This window comes from Cetorhinus maximus, chromosome 16, assembly GCF_964194155.1.
Source record: "Cetorhinus maximus chromosome 16, sCetMax3.hap1.1, whole genome shotgun sequence".
Taxonomy (NCBI): Eukaryota; Metazoa; Chordata; class Chondrichthyes; order Lamniformes; family Cetorhinidae; genus Cetorhinus; species Cetorhinus maximus.
Window position 1 is genome coordinate 106,408,618 of NC_135894.1, and position 25,508 is coordinate 106,434,125.

The window sequence follows — 25,508 nt, forward strand, 5'->3', positions numbered from 1 at the left end:
ACCCTCTGGTTCTTTTGCTAATTGTCTTCTTTTGGCGCACTCTGGTTACCAACCCTCTTGCCACCGGAAACAGTTTCTCCCTCTCTATTCCATCAAAACCCTTCAGGATTTTGCCTTTATCAAATCACCCTTTCACCTTCTCTGCTTGAGAGAAAACAACCACAGCTTTTCCAGCGTCTCATATAACTGAATTAGTTATTTTTAAACACACGATATTACAGGAAGTTGGGTGTCAGCCAGAATGGGCATGTGTTGGACCAAGATAACCAGGGGTCCTGAAGGGTGTTGGAAAGCCCAGAATAGCTGTGCTATTAAGTTTGCTGCAGTTAGTCTGTGCAGCTGCCTCGATACAGACAAGAAGGCTGTTTAGTTTAATTTTCTACATGGTTCCCAAAGTCTCTGAGACACGTCCCTACTTTTCCTTGGCCTGGCTCTGGATATGGATAGCGGTTGTGCTTTTACTCTTGTTTTTCCTGCGTCTTGTAAGGAGCAGAAGACCAGTTAGCTTCCCACCTGGGCCCATCAACCTCAGCTTCCTGGGGAATTTCCTGCAGCTTTCTCCTGCAGCACCTCACCAGTCCTTGAAGAAGGTAAGATCCCAGGGACTGTATGGAACTTTGAGGTGGTTCTCTACTGTCAGCTGTCACTCAGGCACTGAGATGGGGACATTTTCAGGTTAAAGCTTCAGTTCTTGCTCAGGGAACTGATTGCAGACAAGGTAGACACCTCAGTACCTCTGGGTTAGAGATACAACAATTACTACCCTAATAACTATTACGTACCCTCATAACCTGTTACGTTTTCCCGTTCTGATGAAAGGTCATTAACCTGAACCTTTTGAGTTCCTTCCTGCCAGACTTGTTGAGTATCTCCAATTTCTGTTTTCTCACTCTAACAAAGTGATGTGAATCTGTCTCAGTGTCTGTTTGTGTCTCTGTTTGTGTATGTGTTTGTGTGTGTGTCTGTGTGTGGGTTTGTGTGGGTTTATGTGCGTGTGTGTGGGTTTGTGTCTGTGTATGAGCGTGTGTGTGTGCGTTTGTGTCTCTGTTTGTGTGTGTGTGTTTGTGTCTATGTGTGTATGTGTGTGCCTCTGTTTGTGTGTGTGTGTGTTTGTGTGTGCGTGTAAGTGTCTGTGCCTGTTTGTGTGTATGTCTGTGTGTGTGTTTGTGCCTCTGTTTGTGTGTGTGTGTGTGTTTGTGTGTGCGTGTAAGTGTCTGTGCCTGTTTGTGTGTATGTCTCTGTGTGTGTTTGTGTGTGTTTGTGCCTCTGTATGTGTGTGTATGTCTGTGTGTGTGTTTGTGTGTGTGTGTGTGTCTGTGTGTGTGTCTCTCTGTGTGTGTGTGTCTCTCTGTGTGTGTGTGTGTGTCTGTGTGTGTGTGTGTGTGTCTGTCTGTGTGTGTCTGTGCCTCTGTTTGTGTGTGTGCTTGTGTGTGTGTTTGTGCGTGTGTGTGTGTGTGTGTGTGTGTGCTTGTGCCTGTTTGTGTGTGTGTCTCTGTGTGTGTGCTTGTGTGTGTCTGTGTCTGTGCCTCTGTTTGTGTGTGTGTCTCTGTGTGTGCTTGTGTGTGTGTTTATGTGTGTGTGTGTGTGCTTGTGCCTCTGTTTGTGTGTGTGTCTCTGTGTGTGTGTGTTGTGTGTCTGTGCCTCTGTTTGTGTGTGTCTCTGCGTGTGTGCTTGTGTGTGTGTGTTTGTGTGTGTGTGTGTGTGTGTCTGTGCCTCTGTTTGTGTGTGTGCTTGTGTGTGCGTTTGTGCGTGTGTGTGTGTGTGCTTGTGCCTGTTTGTGTGTGTGTCTCTGTGTGTGTGCTTGTGTGTGTCTGTGTCTGTGCCTCTGTTTGTGTGTGTGTCTCTGTGTGTGCTTGTGTGTGTCTGTGTCTGTGCCTCTGTTTGTGTGTGTGTCTCTGTGTGTGCTTGTATGTGTGTGTGTTTGTGTGTGTGTGTGTGTGCTTGTGCCTCTGTTTGTGTGTGTGTCTCTGTGTGTGTACTTGTGTGTGTGTTTATGTGTGTGTGTGTGTGTGCTTGTGCCTCTGTTTGTGTGTGTGTCTCTGTGTGTGTGTGTGTGTGTGTGTCTGTGCCTCTGTTTGTGTGTGTGTCTCTGTGTGTGTACTTGTGTGTGTGTTTATGTGTGTGTGTGTCTGTGTCTGTGCCTCTGTTTGTGTGTGTGTCTCTGTGTGTGCTTGTATGTGTGTGTGTTTGTGTGTGTGTGTGTGCTTGTGCCTCTGTTTGTGTGTGTGTCTCTGTGTGTGTGCTTGTGTGTGTGTTTATGTGTGTGTGTGTGTGTGCTTGTGCCTCTGTTTGTGTGTGTGTCTCTGTGTGTGTGTGTTGTGTGTGTGTGTGTGTCTCTGTGTGTGTGTGTTGTGTGTGTGTGTGTGTTTGTGCCTCTGTTTGTGTGTGTGTGTGTCTCTGTGTGTGTGTGTGTGTGTGTGTGTTTGTGCCTCTGTCTGTGTGTGTTTGTTTATTTGGGTTGAATTTCCCGGTGGCTGTCAGGACCTTGATGCTGGGCCCATAAGGGAGCCCCAGGTCCAACCTTGTTGTCACCACACCCACCAGAACAGGCTTCCAGGAGCGGACATGGCTGGCTCAGTGCTTACCATCCTATTAAGGAAAATCTCCTCACTGCAATGAAGGATGGAGCTGCAGCATTTCATCCTCGCAGTTCCATCACTGGGTCATGCCTGGTACCAGGATGGGGAAGGGCTGTCTAGACATCAGTAAAATACCAGTGCTGGTGCAAAATGGCTCCTCAATGGAGCTTGATTTACTCTAATTGGTTTTCCATCTCTATGGAGGAAACAGTCTGTGCCCCGGTCAGAGGTGAGAATGTACCGGGAGCTTTCGGAATCAGCCTCTTTATGGGCTGGGAAAATTCTGCCTGGTGCCTCTGTGTAAGTGTGTATCTGGTAGGTGTGAGCGGAATTTTACTGATCAGGCTTAACTTCAAGTGGAAATATGGCTCAGTGAGATGTACAGGTGGGCAGTGGCACTGCCAACGACATTTCACCCTCACAGCTGATTAATGGCAGCGGCTGCCCCAGCTTTGCCAGCTCAGTTACAGCTGTCACTTTTAAAGGCACATGTGCAGCAGTCAGGCAGGTTGAATACAGAGACGGGGGCTTCAATAGTAAAGAAAGTGTCAGAACGAGAGCTGGTCACTCCACGATTCAGTGACACCTCCATGAGTTTCTCCTCGAGAGATGAGATATGTCCTGTTTCCAGCAGATGGGAGGAGAAAGCCAGCAAGCCTGACCGAGAAAGCATGTTTGGAGGTGGCAGTGATAGTGAGCAACCAAAGGTTGTTGCAAGAGCCTTTGCAGGAAGAGACTGAATGATATAAAAACAGAAAATGCTGGAAATACCCAATAGGTCTGGCAACACCTGACGGGAGAGAAACAGTTAAAGTTTCGGGTCGATGACCTTTAACCAGAACTGGGTCGTGCATCTGAAATATAAATTCTACTTCTCTCTTCCCAGAAGCTGCCTGACCTGCTGAGTCCTTCCAGCAATTTCAGTTTTTATTTCAGATTCCCAGAACCTGGAATATTTCGCTTTTCCATGAGAGATTTACTGACTGAGATTTTTCAGACTGGAAAGGTGAGTGACGTTTCGAGTTGAAACTGGGAGCCCATGTTGAGTTAAAAGAAGCAGACGGAATATGAAGTCTGGTGGTAGACTCAGGCATGGGGCAACACCATGCACCCGGGTCCCGAGGCACCCAGTTCAGGGTCAGTTTAGGTTCTGGTCACTCAGCTTCTGACCTCATTGGTTCAAACATGGACAAAAGAGCTGAACTCCCCAGGTGAGGTGAGAGTGACTGCCCTTGACATCAAGGCAGCATTTGACCGAGTGTGGCATCAAGGAGCCCCAGCAAAACTGGAGTCAATGGGAATCAGGGGAAAACTCTCCGCTGGTTGGAGTCATACCTAGCACAAAGGGAGAAGGCTGTGGTTGTTGGAGGTCAATCATCTCAGCTCCAGGACATCACTGCAGGAGTTCCTCAGGGTAGTGTCCTAGACCCAACCATCTTCAGCTGCTTCATCAATGACCTTCCTTCCAACATAAGGTCAGAAGTGGGGATGTTCGCTGATGTTTGCACAATGTTCAGCACCATTCGCAACTCCTCAGATACTGAAGCAGTCCAGTCCAAATGCAGCAAGACCTGGACAATATCCAGGGTTGGGCTGACAAGTGGCAGGTAACATTTGCATTACATAAGTGCCAGACCATGACCAACTCCAACAAGAGAGAACCTAACCAACGCCCCTTGATGTTCAATGGCATTACCATCACTGAATCCCCAACAATCAACATCCTGGGGGTTACCATTGACCAGAAACTGAACTGGACTAGACATATAAATACTGTGGCTACAAGACCAGGTCAGTGACTAGGAATCGTGTGACGAGTAACTCACCTCCTGACTCCCCAGAGCCCCTCCACCATCTACAAGGCACAAGTCAGGAGTGTGATGGAATACTCTCCACTTGCCTGGATGAGTGCAGCTCCAACAGCACTCAAGAAGCTTGACACCATCCAGGACAAAGCAACTCAATTGATTGGTGCCCCATCCACAAACATTCACTCCCTCCACCACTGACAAACAGTAGCAGCAGTGTGTACCATCTACAAGATGCACTGCAGAAACTCACCAATGCTACCTTCCAAACCCATGACCACTACTATCTAGAAGGACAAGGGCAGATAAGAAAGAAGTGAGTTTAGCAAGGCTAAATGGAATATATTTTAATGGAAAGAGCCTAAGGAATAAGATAGATGATCTGCGGGCACAGATAGGCACATGGGAATATGATATCATAGCTATGACTGAGACTTGGCTAAAAGGGCAGGATTGGCAGCTCAACATTCCTGGTTATAGAGTATTCAGACAAGATAGAGAGGGGGATAGAAGAGGAGGGGGGGTCACAAAATTGATCAAGGAATCAACTATAGCAGTGAGGAGGGATGATATCTTGGAAGGATCATCAAATGAGGCCATATGGGTAGAAGTAAAAAACACAAAAGGGGCAAACACGCTGTTGGGTGTGTACTATAGGACCCCAAACAGTCAGGGAGGGATAGAGGATCAAATATATAATCACATTTCAGAGAAGTGTAAGAATAATAAAGCAGTAATAGTGGAGGATTGTAATTACTCAAATTTTAACTGGGATAGTTTGTGTGCAGCGCAGGGAAGGAGCAAAATTCTTAAGTTGCACCCAGTAGAACTTTCTGAGCCAGCATGTAGAAAACCCAACAAGGGACGGGATAGTTCTGGACCTAATTTCGACAATGAGCCCAGGCAGGTGCATCAGTAGGGGAGCATTTTGGAGATAGTGACCATAACTCAGTTAGATTTAGGATAGTTATGGAAAAAGATAAGGTTGGGCTGGGAATAAAAGTTCTAAACTGGGGAAAGGCTAATTTTACTAAGATGAGATACGATTTGGCCCAATTGGACTGGGAGCAGCTACTTGCAGATAAAACTGTGTCAGAGCAGTGGGAGGCATTCAAGGGGGAAATAGTGAGAGTACAGGGCAAATATGTTCCCATAAAGACAGAGGGGGGCACCCTGGAGAATCTTGGATGTCAAGGGACATAAAGGTTAGGATTAAGAAAAAAAGAGATTAAGAAAAAAAGAGAAGCTTATGGCAGATACCGAGGGCTCAGTAGAGCAGAGTCCCTAGAGGAGTATAAAATGTGCAGGGGGGGTACTTAAAAAGGAAATTAGGAAAGCTAAGAGAGTGCATGAGAAAGCATCAGTGGGTGGAATTAAGGAAAAAGCAAAGGGTTTTTAAAAAAAATATAAAGAGCAAGAGAATAACTAGGGAAAGAGTAGGTCCAATTAGAGACCGGAGAGCTAATCTGCCATGAAGGACCTTATGATGGACCTGGAAGATATGGGTACAGTCCTCAGTGAATACTTTGCGTCGGTCTTCACAATGGAAAAGGACGACGCAGGTCTAGACATCAGGGTGGAGGACTGTGAAATATTAGAGGAAATTAACATGGAGAGAGAGAGAAGGTATTAGCGGGTTTAATGGCCTTAAAAGTGGATGAATCCTCAGGCCTGGATGAGATGTATCCCAGGCTGTTGAGAGAGGCAAGGGAAGAGATATCAGGGGCCCTGGCAATAATTTTCAAATCCTTTCTGGCCACAGGTGAGGTGCCAGAGGACTGGAGAACTGCTAATGTTGTCCCATTATTAAAAAAGGGAGGAAGGGATAGACCAAGAAATTACAGGCCAGTCAGTCTAACCTCGGTGGTGGGGACGTTACTAGAAAGAATTCTGAGGGACAGAATATATCTACACTTGGAGAGACATGGATTAATCAGGGATAGTCAGCATGGATTTGTTAAGGGAAGGTCGTGTTTGATAAATTTAATTGAATTTTTTGAGGAGGTAACCAGGAGTGTTGATGAGGGTAATGCATTTGGTGTGGTCTACATGGACCTTAGCAAGGCTTTTGATAAAGTCCCTCATGGCAGACTGGTCATGAAAGTAAGAGGCCATGGGATCCAAGGCAAAGTGGCACGTTGGATCCAAAATTGGCTGAGAGGCAGGAAGCAGAGGGTGATGGTAGAGGGATGTTTCTGTGACTGGAAGTCTGTTTCCAGTGGGGTTCCACAGGGCTCGGTGTTGGGGCCCTTGCTGTTTGTGGTGTACATAAATGATTTGGACTTAAATGTAGGGGGTATGATCAAGAAGTTCACAGATGACATGAAAATTGGTGAGGTGGTAAATAGTGAGGAGGATAGCCTTAGATTACAGGAGGATATAGACGGGCTGGTCAGATGGGCTGATCAGTGGCAAATGGAATTTAATCCGGATAAGTGTGAGGTGATGCACTTGGGCAGGACAAACAAGGCACGGGAATATATGATGAATGGTAGGACCCTGGGAAGTACCAAGGATCGGAGGGACCTTGGTGTGCATGTCCACCGGTCCCTTAAGGTAGCAGGACAGGTAGATAAGGGGGTTAAGAAGGCATATGGGATACTTGCCTTTATTAGCTGAGGCATAGGGCAGAATTTTCAGGGTGACGCGTGGGGGGTGAACGTAAACTGGCGCTTGGTGATGCTGGGCGAGCGTCCCAACATCACTGTGTGCCATCGCGATATTTAGCTTGGCGGGTGCATGATGAAGCACGACGCGTGCCCCCCATTCATTAAAGGGCTAGTTAAGTCCCTTAACTTGGCAATCGAAGCCGATTTTCAGGCGCCCGTGCAATCTTCGACTTGGCGCAACAGGCAGGCGGGTAAGCGACTTTTTAACAAAACTCAACTTGGGGGGTGATATGAGGGCTCAGTGGGGTTGTCAGTCTGGTCTGTGAAGTATTTAATGCAGAAAGTGTTTTAAACGTGCCTGTCTGATTGTTACCAGTTCAGATCGATTTCCAATAGCTTTCTCTGTACTTTGAAGCTTCAGCTCAGCTCTCTGCAGACAGGAATCTTTATCAGGCCTGCAGCTTTCTGGAGGCCTCTATTTAGCCTGGGTATGGATTCTGACATCTCCACTGGAGGCAGCTACTCTGAGGAGGAAGGGAGGGATAGAATAAGGAGGAGGCCAGGAGTGGACAATCAGCCTCCAGGGGAGCCACCTTTGGGAGGCCAGGCGCAGGCACAAGGGGCGCAGGGCCAAGAGGTTGTCCAAGGTGGAAGGGGCCACAGAAGACGCCACTATCCTGCTGCCAGGGTTTACAGGCGGCGAAGCAGCTACCTCAATATGACTGAGGTTCAGTGCCGAAGGAGGCTCCGACTGTCAAGGGAGACAGTCAACAGCATCTGTCAGATGATTGGTCCTGAGATCTCCCCTAACTGTGTGGGTGGACACCCCATGCCAGTGGCTCTGAAGGTCACAGTTACCCTCCACTTCTATGCCTCTGGTTCCTTCCAGGGGTCAGTGGGTGATCTTTGCGGTGTCTCCCAATCAGCTGTCTACACTTGTGTCAAGCAGGTTACAGACGCTCTGTTCAAACGGGCATTGACCTTCATGCACTTCCGCTGGGACCAGGCAAGTCAGACACAGTGATCCAGAAGCTTCGCGGCCATTGCTGGCTTCCCCCGTGTCCAGGGTGCAATAGACTGTACACATGTGGCCATCAAGGCGCCAGCGGGTCAGCCCAGTGCCTTCGTCAACAGGAAGGGCTTCCACTCCATGAACGTGCAGATTGTGTGTGACCACAGGATGCTGATTCTACAAGTCTGTGCAAGGTACCCAGGCAGCTCCCACGACACCTACATCCTCAGACACTCCCAGGTGCCGGGGGTCTTCAGTGCTCCAGCCCGGCTGGATGGTTGGCTGGTGGGTGACAAGGGCTATCCCCTCAGAAGGTGGCTCATGACGCCTCTCCACCATCCAAGAACAGAAGCTGAGCAGAGCTACAATAGGAGCCGCGGCACCACAAAGGCTGTGATGGAGAGAACCATCAGTCTTCTCAAGATGCGCTTCTGATGCCTGGACTGCTCAGGGGGCGCACTCCAGTACCCCCCAGATCGTGTCTCTGTGATAGTGGTAGTATGCTGCGCTCTGCACAATCTTGCGCTGGGAAGGGGGGATGCAGTGGATGATGAAGACATTGACGCAGTGGATGCGGCTGCACATGATGAATCCAGCACTGATTCTGAGGATGAGGAAGCAAAGGGCAATGATGAGGGGATAAACGCTGACCCGGGACTACACCAAGGAGGCAGGGGCACCCGGGAGACTTTAATCCAACGACCATTCAGTTAGCTCCACACACATGGATCAGGTGGACCAGCCTTGCCTGGCGCTTCCATACTCGGCACTCTTCCCCCTCATCAGCTGCAACTAAGGGCTTAGTACATAAACATCATTGTCCACTCAAACACTCATTATATGTCTGTAAAACATACTAATGCAGAACAAAGGACCCGCCCTCAGCCATGGTAACACATGTGGATTTTATTGTCATCCATCATGTGGTGCAACAGAATTAATTCCTAATGTTGTTACAACGTTAAAAAATATAAATTCCCGAATCTCGGGCCAACACGAAAGCAGCAGTGAGGAACCCGTGGAGTGCCTAAAGTGCCTTATGTTTACATTTCCGGCTGCTACGTCTAGGTGCGGCCCCATCGCTCGGAGTGGTTTGTGAGCCAGCCGGCTGACTCTGCTGTCCTGTTGGCCTCGATGACCTTGGCGGACGTCCTCTGGCCCGTGGAGCCTGTGTTGGCCCCACCTGGGAGGGTGTGGCCAGTTCCACTGGCACTTCTCCAGTTGTCGTAGCCTCAACGGATGCAACGGTGACTGGCAGAGGGGCGGAGGAGCTCCTGCCCTCATCCGGAGCGCCCTGAGAGGAGCTCACAGAGACGACAGGCAGCTTAATTGGCCCGCCTGCACAAAATGGCGGCACAGCCGGCGATTGGGTCTGCGTCCGCCTATGACAACTTCAGCTCCGCCTGCCCGCCTAACAGAAAATTTAGCTCATAGAATATAAGAGCAAGGAGGTTATGCTGGAACTGTATAAAACACTGGTTAGGCCACAGCTAGACTTTTGCATGCAGTTCTGGAATCCGCATTATAGGAAGGATGTGATTGCACTAGAGAGAGTGCAGAGGAGATTCACCAGGATGTTGCCTGGGCTGGAGAGTTTTAGTTATGAGGAGAGGTTGGATAGACTGGGGTTATTTTCCCTGGAGCAGAGGAGATTGAGGGGGGACACGATTGGGGCTTATAAAGGTGTATGAGGGACATAGGTAGGATAGACAGGAAGGAACTTTTCCCTTTGGTGGAGGGATCAATAACCAGGGGGCATAGATTTAAGGTAAGGGGCAGGAGGTTTAGAGGGGATGTGAGGAAGAATTTTTTCACCCAGAGGGTGGTGGGAATCTGGAACTCACTGCCTGAAAGGGTGGTAGAGGCAGAAACCCTCATAACATTTTAGAAGTATTTGGATGTGCGCTTGCGATGCCACAGCATACAAGGCTATGGGCCTAGTGCTGGAAAATGGGATTAGTTTGACCAGCGCAGACTTGATGGGCCGAAGGGCCTTTTTCTGTGCTGTAGATCTCTGTGACAATGACTCTCTGACACTATAGGATGGATGTGATTGCACTGGAGAGGGTGCAGAGGAGGTTTACCAGGATGTTGCCTGGACTGGAGGTTCTGAGTTATGAGGAAAGATTGGATAGGCTGGGGTTGTTTTCCTTGGAGCCCCGAAGGTTGAGAGGGGACTTGATAAATGTGTATAAGGTTATGAAGGGCATAGATTGGATGGATAGGAAGGCACTTTTTCCATTAGTAAAGGGGTCAGTAACCAGGAGCCATAGATTTAAGGTAAGAGGTAGAAGGCTAAGAGGGGAGTTGAGAAGAAATTATTTCACCCAGAGGGTGGTGTGAGTCTGGAACTCACTGCCTGAAAGGGTGGTTGAGTCAGAAACTCTCGTAACATTTAAGAAGTATTTAGATATTCACTTGTATTGCCATAGCCTCCAGGGCTAATGGCCAACTGCTGGAAAATGGGATTTGTTGATCAGTACGGACATGATGGACCAAATGGCCTCCTTCTATGTTGTAAATGTCTATAAGTGTATGAGGCAGCAGATAGATGGGAACACCACCACCTGCAAGTTCTCCTCCAAATCACTCACCATCCTGACTTGGAAATATATCACCGTTCCTTCACTGTCGTGGGATCAAAAACCTGGAACTCCCTCCCTATCTGCACTGTGGGTGTACCTACACCACATGGACTGCAGCGGTTCAAGAAGGCAGCTCACCACCACCTTCTCAAGGGCAACTAGGGATGGGCAATAAATGCTGGCCCAGCCAGCGAAGCTCACATCCTGTAAATGGATTTTAAAAAAACGTGAGGCCCATGGTCAGTGACGGGTGAACACTGCATTGAGATGGTTGAATAGTCACACTGCCAAACCATCCCAATGGCGCAGTGCTGAATATTTACAGCGTCTCAGAGTAACCAGCACAGATGGGTCCTGAGACATGAATGACACTGCATATGTTTGTGCTTGCAGGAGAAGCATGCTCAGAATGCCAGGGAGCATCAACCCACCAGAGGTGGAGAGCCTTTCTTAGCTATGGTAACACAATGGTGGAAGAGGCCATACAGACTGGATTGGTCTCGGCAGACCTGCCCATCACTGAGAGTGAAGCAGGTGTGGATGCTACAGAGGGTGACTAAAGCAATGGTTGTGTTCAACATTCCATAGACCATGGGCAGACATTTGTGGAGATGATGGAGGCTGGGGAGGGGGGTTCTCAGCTGCTGGCTGGAGAGCCAGAGAGAGCCTCATGTTGCCTCTTTTCAAGAAGGCAATTCTGTTCCACTCAAGCTCATCTTCCCTCAGGATCAAAGACCACCTGCTGAGAGCTGCTGGCAATTTTTTAATATTTGTTCATGAGATGTGGGCATCTCTGGCTAGGCCAGCATTTATTACCCATCCCTAACTGCCCTTGTTCAGAGGGCATTTAAGAGTCAACCACATTGCTATGGGTCTGGAGTCACATTAGGCCAGACTAGGTAAGGACAGCAGGTTTCCTTATCCTAGAGGAGATTAGTTTTATAACAATCGTCAATGGTTTCATGATTATCATCAGACTATTCATTCCAGATTCTTATTGGATTCAAATTACGCCATTTGCTGTGGTGGGATTCGAACCCAGGTCCCCAGAGCATTACCCTGGACCTCTAGATTACCAGTTCAGGGAAAACACCCCTACGCTATAGCCTCCCCTTCTGAACCAGCAGCTCTATTGAAAGATAGCACCACCATGGAGGCAGTGGCTGCTGTTGGTACAAGACCCACCAGGGGCCCAGGGTGGTTGGCAGCCAGGGAAGGGGGTAGCTCTCAGCAGCAACTCCCTCCCCCTTCCCATTGTCGATCGCTTGATCAGGCATTGAGTGCCTCTGAATGAGGCCATCCCTGGGAGGCTGAAAATTACCCCACATGGATTGCTTGACATTCTCCCTCCCTGGTGACACCCCCTACATGTCTGTTAATGGGTTAATATCAGTGGTGGTGGGATGAGGCACTTAATTAGGCATTAATTGCCCACTTACGAGCCTCAGTGGTGGCAGGGTGGGATGGCCTTCCATGGGCATGGTGGTGGGGTCCCAACCTGCCACCCTCCGACGATTAAATGCCCCCACCACTAAACTCATCAATGGGGAGGGCATGATTCCATGCCATGTGTAGGCTGTGGCACCAGTGTTGGCCTTTAACTCCACAGAAAGCTGCTGACCAAAGGGAGGCCTTAGGGCTCCTCAATAAACCCCCACACTCTGCACTTATTAGGATTTGTTCCTAGTTGTAATATTTGGAGATGTTTATGACAATGAACAGTGCTTCAGTGAATGTACCCACAGAATACAGGCACGAGCAAACATGGACTCCTGGGGCAACATTTCCCCCTGTTGGGGGGAATGTGCAGGAGCGGGCGGGCAGGTTCCTGATCGGCGCCCCCGCTTGACGGTGCGTTGCCATTTCATGCCCAGCGTGATGTCCACTCGGAAGCGCTGAGGGCTCCCTGTGTAGGCAGGGGATTCCCTGAGCCGGGAGTGAGCTTTTTCAGGCATGTGCACGAAAGAGGACTCATTTCCCTGGGGCAAAATGCCGCCTCAGGGAGATCACTGGAAATGTGGAAAAAAAATTCCTAACATGTCCCCTCATGTGACACTGTCACTTTCTTTCATTTCAACATTTCATAAACATTTTAAATCCCTCATCAAACCTCATCCTGCCCATGGATGAGGTTTCATGTTATTTCTAAAGGCCGCCTCACCTGCCACCAACCTGAAGGTTTAATTACCTTAACCTTTAATTAGCTTAATTACGTTTTTAAAGGCCTTAAGTGCCTGTAGCGAGGTCGACTCATCACTAAGTCCCCTCACAACCCCCACACTCATCACTAAACCCCCTCAATAAACCCCCCACTCATCACTAAACCCCCTCACAACCCCACACACTCATCACTAAACCCCCTCACAACCCCCACACTCATCACTAAACCCCCTCAATAAACCCCCCACTCACCACTAAACCCCCTCACAACCCCACACACTCATCACTAAGTCCCCTCACAACCCCCACACTCATCACTAAACCCCCTCAATAAAACCACCACTCATCACTAAACCCCCTCAATCAACCCCCCACTCATCACTAAACCCCCTCACAACCCCACACACTCATCACTAAACCCCCTCAATCAACCCCCCACTCATCACTAAACCCCCTCACAACCCCCACACTCATCACTAAACCCCCTCACTCATCACAAAACCCCCTCAATAAACCCCCACACTCATCACTAAACCCCCTCACAACCCCAACACTCATCACTAAAACCCCTCACAACCCCCACTCATCACTAAAACCCCTCAATAAACCCCCCACTCATCACTAAACCCCCTCACAACACCCACACTCATCACTAAACCCATTCACAACCCTCACACTCATCACTAAACCCCCTCACTCATCACTAAACCCCCTCAATAAACCCCCACACTCATCACTAAACCCCCTCACAACCCCCACACTCATCACTAAACCCCCTCACAACCCTCACACTCATCACTAAACCCCCTCACAACCCTCACACACATCACTAAACCCCCTCAATAAACCCCACACTCAACACTAAACCCCCTCAATAAACCCCCAACTCATCACTAAACCCCCTCACAACCCCCACACTCATCACTAAACCCCCTCACAACCCCCACACTCATCACTAAACCCCCTCACAACCCCCACACTCATCACTAAACCCCCTCACAACCCCCACACTCATCACTAAACCCATTCACAACCCCCACACTCATCACTAAACCCCCTCACAACCCCCACACTCATCACTAAACCCCCTCACAACCCCCACACTCATCACTAAACCCACTCACAACCCCCACACTCATCACTAAACCCCATCAATAAACCCCCACACGCATCACTAAATCCCCTCACAACCCCCACACTCATCACTAAACCCCCTCACAACCCTCACACTCATCACTAAACCCCCTCAATAAACCCCACACTCAACACTAAACCCCCTCAATAAACCCCACACTCATCACTAAACACCCACAATAAACCCCCAACTCATCACTAAACCCCCTCACAACCTCCACACTCATCACTAAAACCCCTCACAACCCCCACACTCATCACTAAACCCCCTCACAACCCCCACACTCATCAATAAACCCCCTCAATAAACCCCCACACTCATCACTAAACCCCCTCAATAAACCCCCACACTCATCACTAAACCCCCTCACAACCCCCACACTCATCACTAAACCACCTCACAACCCCCACACTCATCTCTAAACCCCCTCAATAAACGCCCACACTCATCACTAAACCCCCTCACAACCCCCACACTCATCACTAAACCCCCTCAATAAATCCCCACACTCATCACTAAACCCCCTCAATAAACCCCCACACTCATCACTAAACCCCCTCACAACCCCCACACTCATCACTAAACCCCCTCAATAAACCCCCACACTCATCACTAAACCCCCTCACAACCCCCACTCATCACTAAACCCCCTCACAACCTCCACACTCATCACTAAACCCCCTCAATAAACCCCCACACTCATCACTAAACCCCCTCACAACCCCCACACTCATCACTAAACCCCCTCAATAAACCCCCACACTCATCACTAAACCCCCTCACAACCCCCACTCATCACTAAACCCCCTCACAACCCCCCACACTCATCACTAAACTCCCTCAATAAACCCCCACACTCATCTCTAAACCCCCTCAATAAACCCCCCACTCATCACAAAACCCCCTCACAACCCCCACACTCATCACTAAACCCCCTCACAACTCCCCACTCATCACTAAATCCCCTCACAACCCCCACACTCATCACTAAACCCCCTCACAACCCCCACACTCATCTCTAAACCCCCTCAATAAACCCCCACACTCATCACTAAACCCCCTCAATAAACCCCCACACTCATCACTAAACCCCCTCACAACCCCCACACTCATCACTGAACCCCCTCAATAAACCCCCACACTCATCACTAAACCCCCTCACAACTCCCACACTCATCACTAAACCCTCTCAATAAACCCCCACACTCATCACTAAACCCCCTCACAACCCCCACACTCATCACTAAACTCCCTCACAACCCCCATACTCATCACTAAACTCACTCACAACCCCCATACTCATCACTAAACTCCCTCACAACCCCCATACTCATCACTAAACCCCCTCAATATACCCCCACACTCATCACTAAACCCCCTCACAATCCCCACACTAATCACTAAACCTCCTCACAACCCCCACACTCATCACTAAACCCCCTCATAACCCCCATGCTCATCACTGAACCCCTTCAATAAACCCCCACACTCATCACTAAACCCCCTCACAACCCCCACGCTCATCACTAAACCCCCTCACAACCCCCACACTCATCACTAAACCCCCTCACAACCCCCTCACACATCACTAAACCCCCTCACAACCCCCACACTCATCACTAAACCCCCTCACAACCCCCACACTCATCACCATACCCCCTCAATAAACCCCCACACTCATCACTAAACCCCCTCACAACCCCCACACTCATCACTAAACCCCCTCAATAAACCCCCACACTCATCACTAAACCCCCTCACAACCCCCACACTCATCACTAAACCCCCTCACAACCCCCCACTCATCACTAAACCCCGTCAATAAACCCCCACTCCCATCACTAAACCCCCTCAATAAACCCCCACACTCATCACTAAACCCCCTCACAACTCCCACACTCATCACTAAACCCCCTCACAACCCCCCACTCATCACTAACCCCCTCACAACCCCCCACACTCATCACTAAACCCCCTCACAACCCCCACACTCATCACTAAACCCCCTCAATAAACCCCCACACTCATCACTAAACCCCCTCACAACCCCAACACTCATCACTAAACCCCCTCAATAAACCCCCACTCTCATCACTAAGCCCCCTCAATAAACCCCCACACTCGTCACTAAACCCCCTCACAACTCCCACACTCATCACTAAACCCCCTCACAACCCCCCACTCATCACTAAACCCCCTCAATAAACCCCCACACTCATCACTAAACCCCCTCACAACCCCCACACTCATCACTAAACCCCCTCAATAAACCCCCACACTCATCACTAAATCCCCTCACAACCCCCACACTCGTCACTAAACCCCCTCACATCCCCCACACTCATCACTAAACCCCCTCACAACCCCCACACTCATCACTAAACCCCCTCAATAAACCCCCACACTCATCACTAAACCCCCTCAATAAACTCCCACACTCATCACTAAACTCCCTCACAACCCCCATACTCATCACTAAACTCACTCACAACCCCCATACTCATCACTAAACTCCCTCACAACCCCCATACTCATCACTAAACCCCCTCAATATACCCCCACACTCATCACTAAACCCCCTCACAACACCCACACTCATCACTAAACCCCGTCACAACCCCCACACTCATCACTGAACCCCCTCAATAAACCCCCACACTCATCACTAAACCCCCTCACATCCCCCACACTCATCACTAAACCCCCTCAATAAACCCCCACACTCATCACTAAACCCCCTCACAACCCCCACACTCATCACTAAACCCCCTTAGTAAACCCCCACACTCATCACTAAACCCCCTCAATAAACCCCCACACTCATCACTAAACCCCCTCACAACCCCCACACTCATCACTAAACCCCCTCACAACCCCCACACTCATCACTAAACCCCCTCACAACCCCCACACTCATCACTAAACCCCCTCAATAAACCCCCACACTCATCACTAAACCCCCTCACAACCCCCCACACTCATCACTAAACCCCCTCAATAAACCCCCACACTCATCACTAAACCCCCTCACAACCCCCCACACTCATCACTAAACCCCCTCAATAAACCCCCACACTCATCTCTAAACCCCCTCAATAAACCCCCACACTCATCACTAAAACCCTTCAATAAACCCCCACACTCATCACTAAACCCCCTTACAACCCCCACACTCATCACTAAATCCCCTCACAATCCCCACACTCATCACTAAACCCCCTCAATAGACCCCCACACTCATCACTAAACCCCCTTACAACCCCCACACTCATCACTAAACCCCCTCACAACCCCCACACTCATCACTAAACCCCCTCAATTAACCCCCACACTCATCACTAAACCCCCTCACAACCCCCCACACTCATCTCTAAACCCCCTCAATAAACCCCCACACTCATCACTAAACCCCCTCAATAAACCCCCACACTCATCACTAAACCCCCTCACAACCCCCACACTCATCACTAAATCCCCTCACAACCCCCACACTCATCACTAAACCCCCTCAATAGACCCCCACACTCATCACTAAACCATTTCATCTGTTTAGCCGTCTTCTCAAATGAAATAAAGAATGCTTCAACATCTTTCTCCTCAAACTTTGGAAGAGTTTGTACAAATCTAAACATCTCCCCACTGGGTTTTCGGTTAAAGGCTGTTTCATCATCAAAACTCACCTCAGAATCCGAGATCTCTTTTTTAACTTCCAGCCTTTTAAACAGGTATTCTCTTTCTCTCTCTTTCTTTCTTTCCTGTAATTCCTGTTCCAACTTCCTTCCTTTCTCCTGACTTTCTGCTTGCTCCTTTTTAAATGTCATTTCTCTTTCCTTTGCTTCTAATTCACATTTTTTTAGTTCCTTTGCTTGTTCAAATTCAAGCTTCTTTATTTCAAACTGAAGTCTCATAATCTCCAGCTGTGACTCACTAGTGTCAGGAATCAATCCCAACTGTAGATGCTGTGCTCTACTTCTAATTATACGTGATTTCCTAGCACCTGCAGGTAACCCCAATTTTAACTTATCCACCAACTCTGTTAACTTACTCTTGTTTATTTTTTTGCAACCCAATCAGAGTTATATCTTCTACTCCCGGACAAGTCTTAGCAATTGCCAAAGCCTCTTGCAGTCTCACCACGTATAAAATACCTCACCAACTCCTGAATTCAAAGAGCATCTTGTACTCATAACCTTAACATTCACCAATTCCAAACCAATCAAGGAATTACAAATATCCCGGACGAGCCCCCAGTTGTTGTGACACAGCAGTTGGTAAAGGCTGAGTTATTTACAATACCAGAGGGAAACTTTAAACAACTGTTATAACCTATATTTTCAATTGGCATAAGACATAGGAGCAGAAATTAGGCCATTCGGCCCCTCGAGTCTGCTCCGCCATTCAACCATTCTCCCGCCTTCTCCCCGTAACTTTTGATCCCCTTACCAATCAAAAACCTATCTATCTCTGTCTTAAATACACTCAATGACCTGGCCTCCACAGCCTTCTGTGGCAATGAATTCCATAGATTCACCACTTTCTGACTAAAGAAGTTTCTCCTCTTCTCTGTTCTAAAAGGTCTTCCCTTTACTCTGAGGCTGTGCTCTCAGGTCCTAGTCTCTCCTACTAATGGAAACATCTTCCCCACGTCCACTCTATCCAGGCCTTTCAGTATTCTGTAAGTTTCAATCAGATCCCCCCTCATCCTTCTAAACTCCATTGAGTATAGACCCAGTGTCCTCAAACGTTCCTCATATGTTAAGCTTTTCATTCCTGAGATCATTCTCATGAACCTCCTCTGGACCCTCTCCAGGGCCAGAACCTCCTTCCTGAGATACAGGGCCAAAAATTGCTCACAATATTCAAAATGTGGTCTGACCAGAGCCTTATAAAGCCTCAGCAGCACATCCCTGCTTTTATATTCTAGTCCTCTCGAAATAAATGCCAACATTGCATTTGCCTCCCTAACTACCGACTCAACCTGCAAGTTAACCTTAAGAGAAAACAAAAACAGAAATACCTGGAAAAACTCAGCAGGTCTGGCAGCATCGGCGGAGAAGAACAAAGTTGACGTTTCGAGTCCTCACGACCCTTCGAAGGAGCCAGGCCTGCTGAGTTTTTCCAGGTATTTCTGTTTTTGTTTTGGATTTCCAGCATCCGCAGTTTTTTGTTTTTACCCTTAAGAGAATCCTGGACTAGGACTCCCAAGTCCCTTTGCACTCCAGATTTCTGAATTCTCTCCCCATTTAGAAAATAGTCTATGCCTCTATTCTTCCTACCAAAGTGCATGACCTCACACTTGCCCATGTTGTATTCCATCTGCCACTTCTTTGCCCATTCTCCTAACCTGTCCAAATCCTTCTGCAGCCTCCCGCCTCATCAATACTACCTGTCCCTCCACCTATCTTTGTATCATCTGCAAACTTAGCCAGAATGCCCTCAGTTCCTTCATCTAGATCATTAATGTATAAAATGAAAAGTTGTGGTCCCAACACTGACCCCTGCGGAACTCCACTAGTCACCGGCCTCCATCCTGAGAAGGACCCCCTTATCCCCACACTCTGCCTCCTGCCAGACAGCCAATCTTCTATCCATGCTAGAACCTTGCCTCTAACACCATGGGCTCTTATCTTACTGAGCAGCCCCCTCTGCGGCTCTTGTCAAAGGCCTTCTGGAAGTCCAAGTAGATCACATCCATTGGCTCTCCTTTGTTTAACCTACTCATTACCTCCTCAAAGAATTCTAACAGACCTCCCCTTGATGAAACCATGCTGACTTTGCCCTATTTTACCATGCACTTCCAAGTATTCTGAAATCTCATCCTTAATAATGGACTCTAAAATCTTACCAACGACCGAGGTCAGGCTAATCGGCCTGTAATTTCCCATCTTTTGCCTCACTCCCTTCTTAAACTGGGGGGTTACATTAGCGATTTTCCAGTCCTCTGGGACCCTCCCTGACTCCAGTGATTCCTGAAAGATCACCACTAACGCCTCCGCTATCTCTTCAGCTGTCTCCTTCAGAACTCTGGGGTTTAATCCATCTGGTCCAAGTGATTTATCCACCTTTAGACCTTTCAGTTTTCCTAGCACCTTCTCCTTGGTAATGGCCACCATACTCACCTCTGCCCCCCGACTCTCTTGAACTTTGGGGATGTTACTCGTGTCTTCCACCGTGAAGACTGACGCAAAGTACCTATTCAGTTCCTCCGCCATTTCTTTGTTCCCCACTACTACTTCTCCAGCGTCATTTTCCAGCGGCCCAATGTCCACTTTTGCCTCTCTCTTACCCTTTATATATCTAAAAAAACTCTTGCAATCTTCTTTTATATTACTGGCTAGTTTTTTAATCTTCTCCCTCCTTATTTCTTTTTTAGTTGTCCTCTGTTGGTCTTTGTAGGCTTCCCAATCCCCTGGTTTCCCACTGCTCTTCGCCGCTTGAGATGCATCTCTGCATTCAGAAAGGAAACTACCAAGCCCTCAGAGGTTTTTTAATATAAATTAAATTAAACATTTATTAATTTAACAAGGTATTAAACACATGCACATCTCTAAATTACTATCATTATAGCTTTTAAACAAATCCCCAAATTAATCACTCCCAGGCAATCTTCCCCAAGGCAACAATAACCCATAGACTTAAACAGACACCAGGCAAAGCACATTTTATCTTACAAATTCAAAATAAGGTTTCTTTCAATTTGGTTCCTTCACAGGCAGTTGTAGGGCTTATCAGTGGCTTAGATTTCACATGCTTCTGACTTGCACACACAAGCTCCTCTTGGGTAATACCTAGCCTTCCCTTCGATTGTAAATTCTCATTATATCACCAGGCCCTATGAACCCGACCTCAACAATAAAGCCCCCTTCATAGTACCAATTTTATTGATAATATAAACATATTGCTTGGTGTCTCCTAGCTAGGTGCAAGATTTCACCCCCAGTCTTTGAATGGTTTATTCAACAAAATGTACCCTCTACCTTACTGTTTACATTCTCAAAACTACTATACATCAAAGCACCCAGACTAACTAGCTTTAATCCAATTAAGACACATACACTCATAGACACAGACCCTACTACAAGTCCAATTTTAAAAATTATTTCCAATAACATTATATATATTAATATCTTCATGACAGGAACATAGAATTTAGGAGCAGGGGTAGGCCATTCAGCCCTTTGAACTTTCTCTGCCATTTGATAAGATCATGGCTGATCTTGTTGTTGTCTTAATTCCACTTTCCTGTCTGCCTCCCACCCTCTAACCATTCACTCCATTACCTATCCATCTAACTAATCTATCTAACTCAGTCTTGAATAAGCTCAATGACCCAGCCGAAACTGCTTTCTGGGTGATAGAAAAAAATTTCTCGACATCTCCACCTTAAAAAGGTGACAGACCTCGTATCCATAATCTGTGTTCCCTAGTTCTAGTCTCCCCCACAAGTGGAAACATCCTCCCAGTATCCACCCTATCAAGTCCCCTTAGGATCTTATATATTACAATGAGATCACCTCTCATTCTCCTAAACTCCAATGGGCATAGAATCATAGAATGGTTATAGCCCAGAAGAAGGCATTTGGCCCATCATATTTATGCTGGCTCTCAGTAGGGAGTGATTCATCTGGAGCCAGTTCTCTGCCTTCACCCCATAGCCCTGTAATTCTTTGTTTTAGATAATATCCAATTCCCTCTTGAATGCCTCGATTGGCCCTCCCTCCGCCACACTCTCAGACAGTGCATTCCAGATCCTAACCATGCGCTGTGTGAAAATGTTTTTCCTCTGGTTCTCAATCCTTCCACCAATGGTAACAGTTTCTCCCTATCTACTCTGTCCAGGCCCTCTGTCCCTTATCACTTTAAATACCTCTATCAAATCTCTTCTCAACCTTTTCCAAGGAAAATAGTCCAAACTTCTCCAATTTATCTATGTAATTGAAGTTCTTCATCATAGGAATGTAGAAACAAGAGTTCTGTCTTGAACATACTCAATGATTGAGCTGCTAAAGCCCCCTGGTGTAGAGAATTCCAAAGATTCACTGCCTTCTGAGTGAAGAAATTCCTCCTCATCTCAGTCTTAAATGGTCTCAAATGTAGACTGGGTGACCGCTTTGCAGAACACCTTCGGTCTGTCCACAAGCATTACCCAGACCTCCCTGTCACTTGTCATTTTAACACTCCACCCTGCTCTCATGTCCACATGTCCATCCTTGGCCTGCTGCATTGTTCCAGTGAAGCCCAACGCAAACTGGAGGAACAGCACCTCATCTTCCGACTAGGCACTTTACAGCCTTCCGGACTGAATATTGAGTTCAACAATTTTGGATTATGAACTCTCTCCTCCATCCCCACCACCTTTCCCATCCCCCTTTTTCTAATAATTTATATATATTTTTCTTTTCCCACCTATTTCCATTATTTTTAAATGTATTTCCATCCATTGTTTAACTCTACCTTTCAGCCTATTTCGATCCCTTCCCACCACCCCACCCCCACTAGGGCTATCTGTACCTTGCTTGTCCTGCTTTCTACCCTTCATTAGCACATTCATTAGATAATATCACCACCTTCAACACCTCTTTGTCCTTTTGTCTGTGACATCTTTTGGTAACCTCCACTGGCCCTCTATCCAGCTCTACCTGTCCCACCCCCCTTAAACCAGTTTATATTTCACCTCTTTTCTATTTTTCCTTAGTTCTGTTGAAGAGTCATTCGGACTCGAAACGTTAACTGTGTTCCTCTTTGCAGATGCTTTCAGACCTGCTGAGGTTTTCCAGGTATTTTTGTTTTTGTTTTGGATTTCCAGCATCTGCAGTTTTTTTGTTTTTATCTCTGTGTTTAATTGACTGCCACTTCTCTTCAAGGAATGCCTACCTTGAAGAATTATTGCTCTTCTCTCCGACAGGATTTCCGCATCTCTCTTTTGCCTTGTTCACCTTCATTGCTTTCCATTTCTCTCCTGGTGTTTGACAAGGTGTTTACTAAAACCCGCTTTCACAGCCATATTTCATTCCTCAGTGACTGTCTCCGTCTCCGACTTACCCCACGTGGATTTCAACTGAAGTTCCATTCCTCATGTTTCGAACCCACCCAGGATTACAGGTATCTCTGGGACATACAACACTCCTCGGACTGCTGTTCCCGTCGCATTCTGAGATCCACACTCAGTGCCATGCACCACTATATGAACACACTCGACCTCTCCCTCCAGCAGCGCCGACACATTCGATTTCTAAGCTGCCCGTGCCCCCAGTTTCATTTTATTCTTCGTCTCATCCGACGCCTCAACAAGAAACTTTGTCTCTTTCTTTCAGGTGCAAAGGAACGCAAGCTCCAACAACTCATCGACACCAACGCCCATCCAGGACCCTCCACCCCTGCCCGTCCCTCTGTCCCCATCCCGTCGTCCAATCCCAGCCCCGGCCGTGTATTCACTATACCCTCTGACCTTCCCCTCTCTGATGCTGAACGTTCAGTGCTAAGCAAAGGACTCAGTTTCATACCCTTACACCCTCATCTTAATGAATTTCGGGCTCGGCACGATGCTGAATTCTTCTTCTGCCGCCTTCGTCTCCGTGCTCACTTCTTTGGGCAGGAGTCCTCTCCCCATTCAACAGATCCTTTTACCCACCTCCAATATTCTCCCTCCACCTGGACCCCTCCCTCTGGATTTTTACCTGCTCTTGATCTTTTCTCTCTACCTCGCGGAGGCTGAGCGTCAACTCGCAGACACTTCCTCCTACCTCCCCCTGGACCATGACCCCACCACTGAACATCAAGCCATTGTTTCCAGGACTGTCACTGACCTCATCTCCTCTGGAGATCTTCCCTCCACAGCTTCCAACCTCATAGTCTCCCAACCTCGGACGGCCCACTTCTACCTCCTACCCAAAATCCACAAACAGGACTGTTCCGGCAGACCGATCATGTCAGCCTGTTCCTGCCCCACGGAACTCATTTCTCATTATCTTGACTCCATTTTCTCTCCCCTTGTCCAGTCTCTTCCCACCTACATCCGTGATTCCTCTCACGCCCTACATCATATCAACAATTTCCAGTTCCCTGGCCCCAACTGCCTCCTCTTCACCATGGACGTCAAATCCCTCTACACCTCCATCCCCCACCAGGATGGTCTGATGACTCTCCGCTTCTTCCTCGAACAGAGGCCCGAACAATCCCCATCCACCACTACTCTCCTCCGTCTGGCTGAACTTGTTCTCTCACTGAACAATTTCTCCTTAAACTCCTCTCACTTCCTCCAAATAAAAGGTGTGGCTATGGGTAACCGCATGGGCCCCAGTTATGCCTGTCTCTTTATGGGGTATGTGGAACATTCCTTGTTCTAGTCCTACTCAGGCCCCCTCCCACAACTCTTTCTCCGGTACATCGATGATTACTTCGGTGCTGCTTCATGCTCTCGTCTGGATCTGGAAAAACTTATTAACTTTGCTTCCAATTTCCACCCTTCCATCATTTTCACGTGGTCCATCACTGACACTTCCCTCCCCTTCCTTGACCTCTCTGTCTCAATTTCTGGCGATAGACTGTCCACCAATATTCATCACAAGCCTACTGACTCCCACAGCTACCTCGACTACAGCTCCTCACACCCCACTTCCTGTAAGGACTCCATCCCATTCTCTCAGTTCCTTCACCTCCATCGCATCTGTTCTGATGATGCTACCTTCAAAAACAGTTCCTCTGACATGTCTTCCTTCTTCGTTAACCGAGGTTTTCCACCCACGGTGGTTGACAGGGCCCTCAACCGCGTCCGGCCCATCTCCCGCGCATCTGCCCTCACACCTTCCTCTCCCTCCCAGAACCATGATAGGGTCCCCCTTGTCCTCACTTTTCACCCCACCAGCCTCCGCATTCAAAGGATCATCCTCCACCATTTCTGCCTACTCCAGCATGATGCCACCACCAAACACATCTTCCCTTCACCCCACCTGGCGGCATTCCATAGGGATCGTTCCCTCCGTGACACCCTGGTCCACTCCTCCATCACCCCTACACCTCAACCCCCTCCCACGGCACCTTCCCATGCAACCGCAGAAGGTACAACACCTGCCCCTTTACTTCCCCTCTCCTCACCGTCCAAGGGCCCAAACACTCCTTTCAAGTGAAGCAGCATTTCACTTGCATTTCCCTCAATTTAGTCTACTGCATTCATTGCTCCCAATGCGGTTTCCTCTACATTGGAGAGACCAAACGCAGACTGGGTGAATGCTTTGCAGAACACCTTCAGTCTGTCCGCAAGCATGAACCAGACCTCCCTGTCGCTTGCCATTTCAACACTCCACCCTACTCTCATGCCCACATGTCCGTCCTTGGCCTGCTGCATTGTTACAGTGAAGCTCAACGCAAACTGGAGGAACAGCACCTCATCTTCCGACTAGGCACTTTACAGCCTTCCGGACTGAATATTGAGTTCAATAACTTTAAATCATGAACTCTCTCTTCCTTCCCCACCCCCTTTCCGATCCCCCTTTTTCCAATAATTTATATTTTTTTTATATTTATATTTTTATATTATATATTTCTTTTCCCACCTATTTCCATTATTTTTAAGTGTATTTCCATCCATTGTTTTATCTCTTCCTTTTAGCCTATTTCGATC

General features: G+C 48.0%; 1 protein-coding gene across 1 annotated transcript in view; it reads left to right on the forward strand.

Annotated features, from left to right (window-relative positions):
- Positions 1-316: 316 nt before the first annotated feature.
- Positions 317-25,508, forward strand: part of LOC144691868 (cytochrome P450 2J1-like) — a 148,984-nt gene continuing 123,792 nt past the window's right edge. Inside the window, exon 1 of the mRNA XM_078560444.1 lies at positions 317-590. Within this exon, the coding sequence (XP_078416570.1) occupies positions 384-590 (207 nt within the window). The 5' untranslated portion in view covers positions 317-383. The remainder of the gene's footprint in view (positions 591-25,508) is intronic.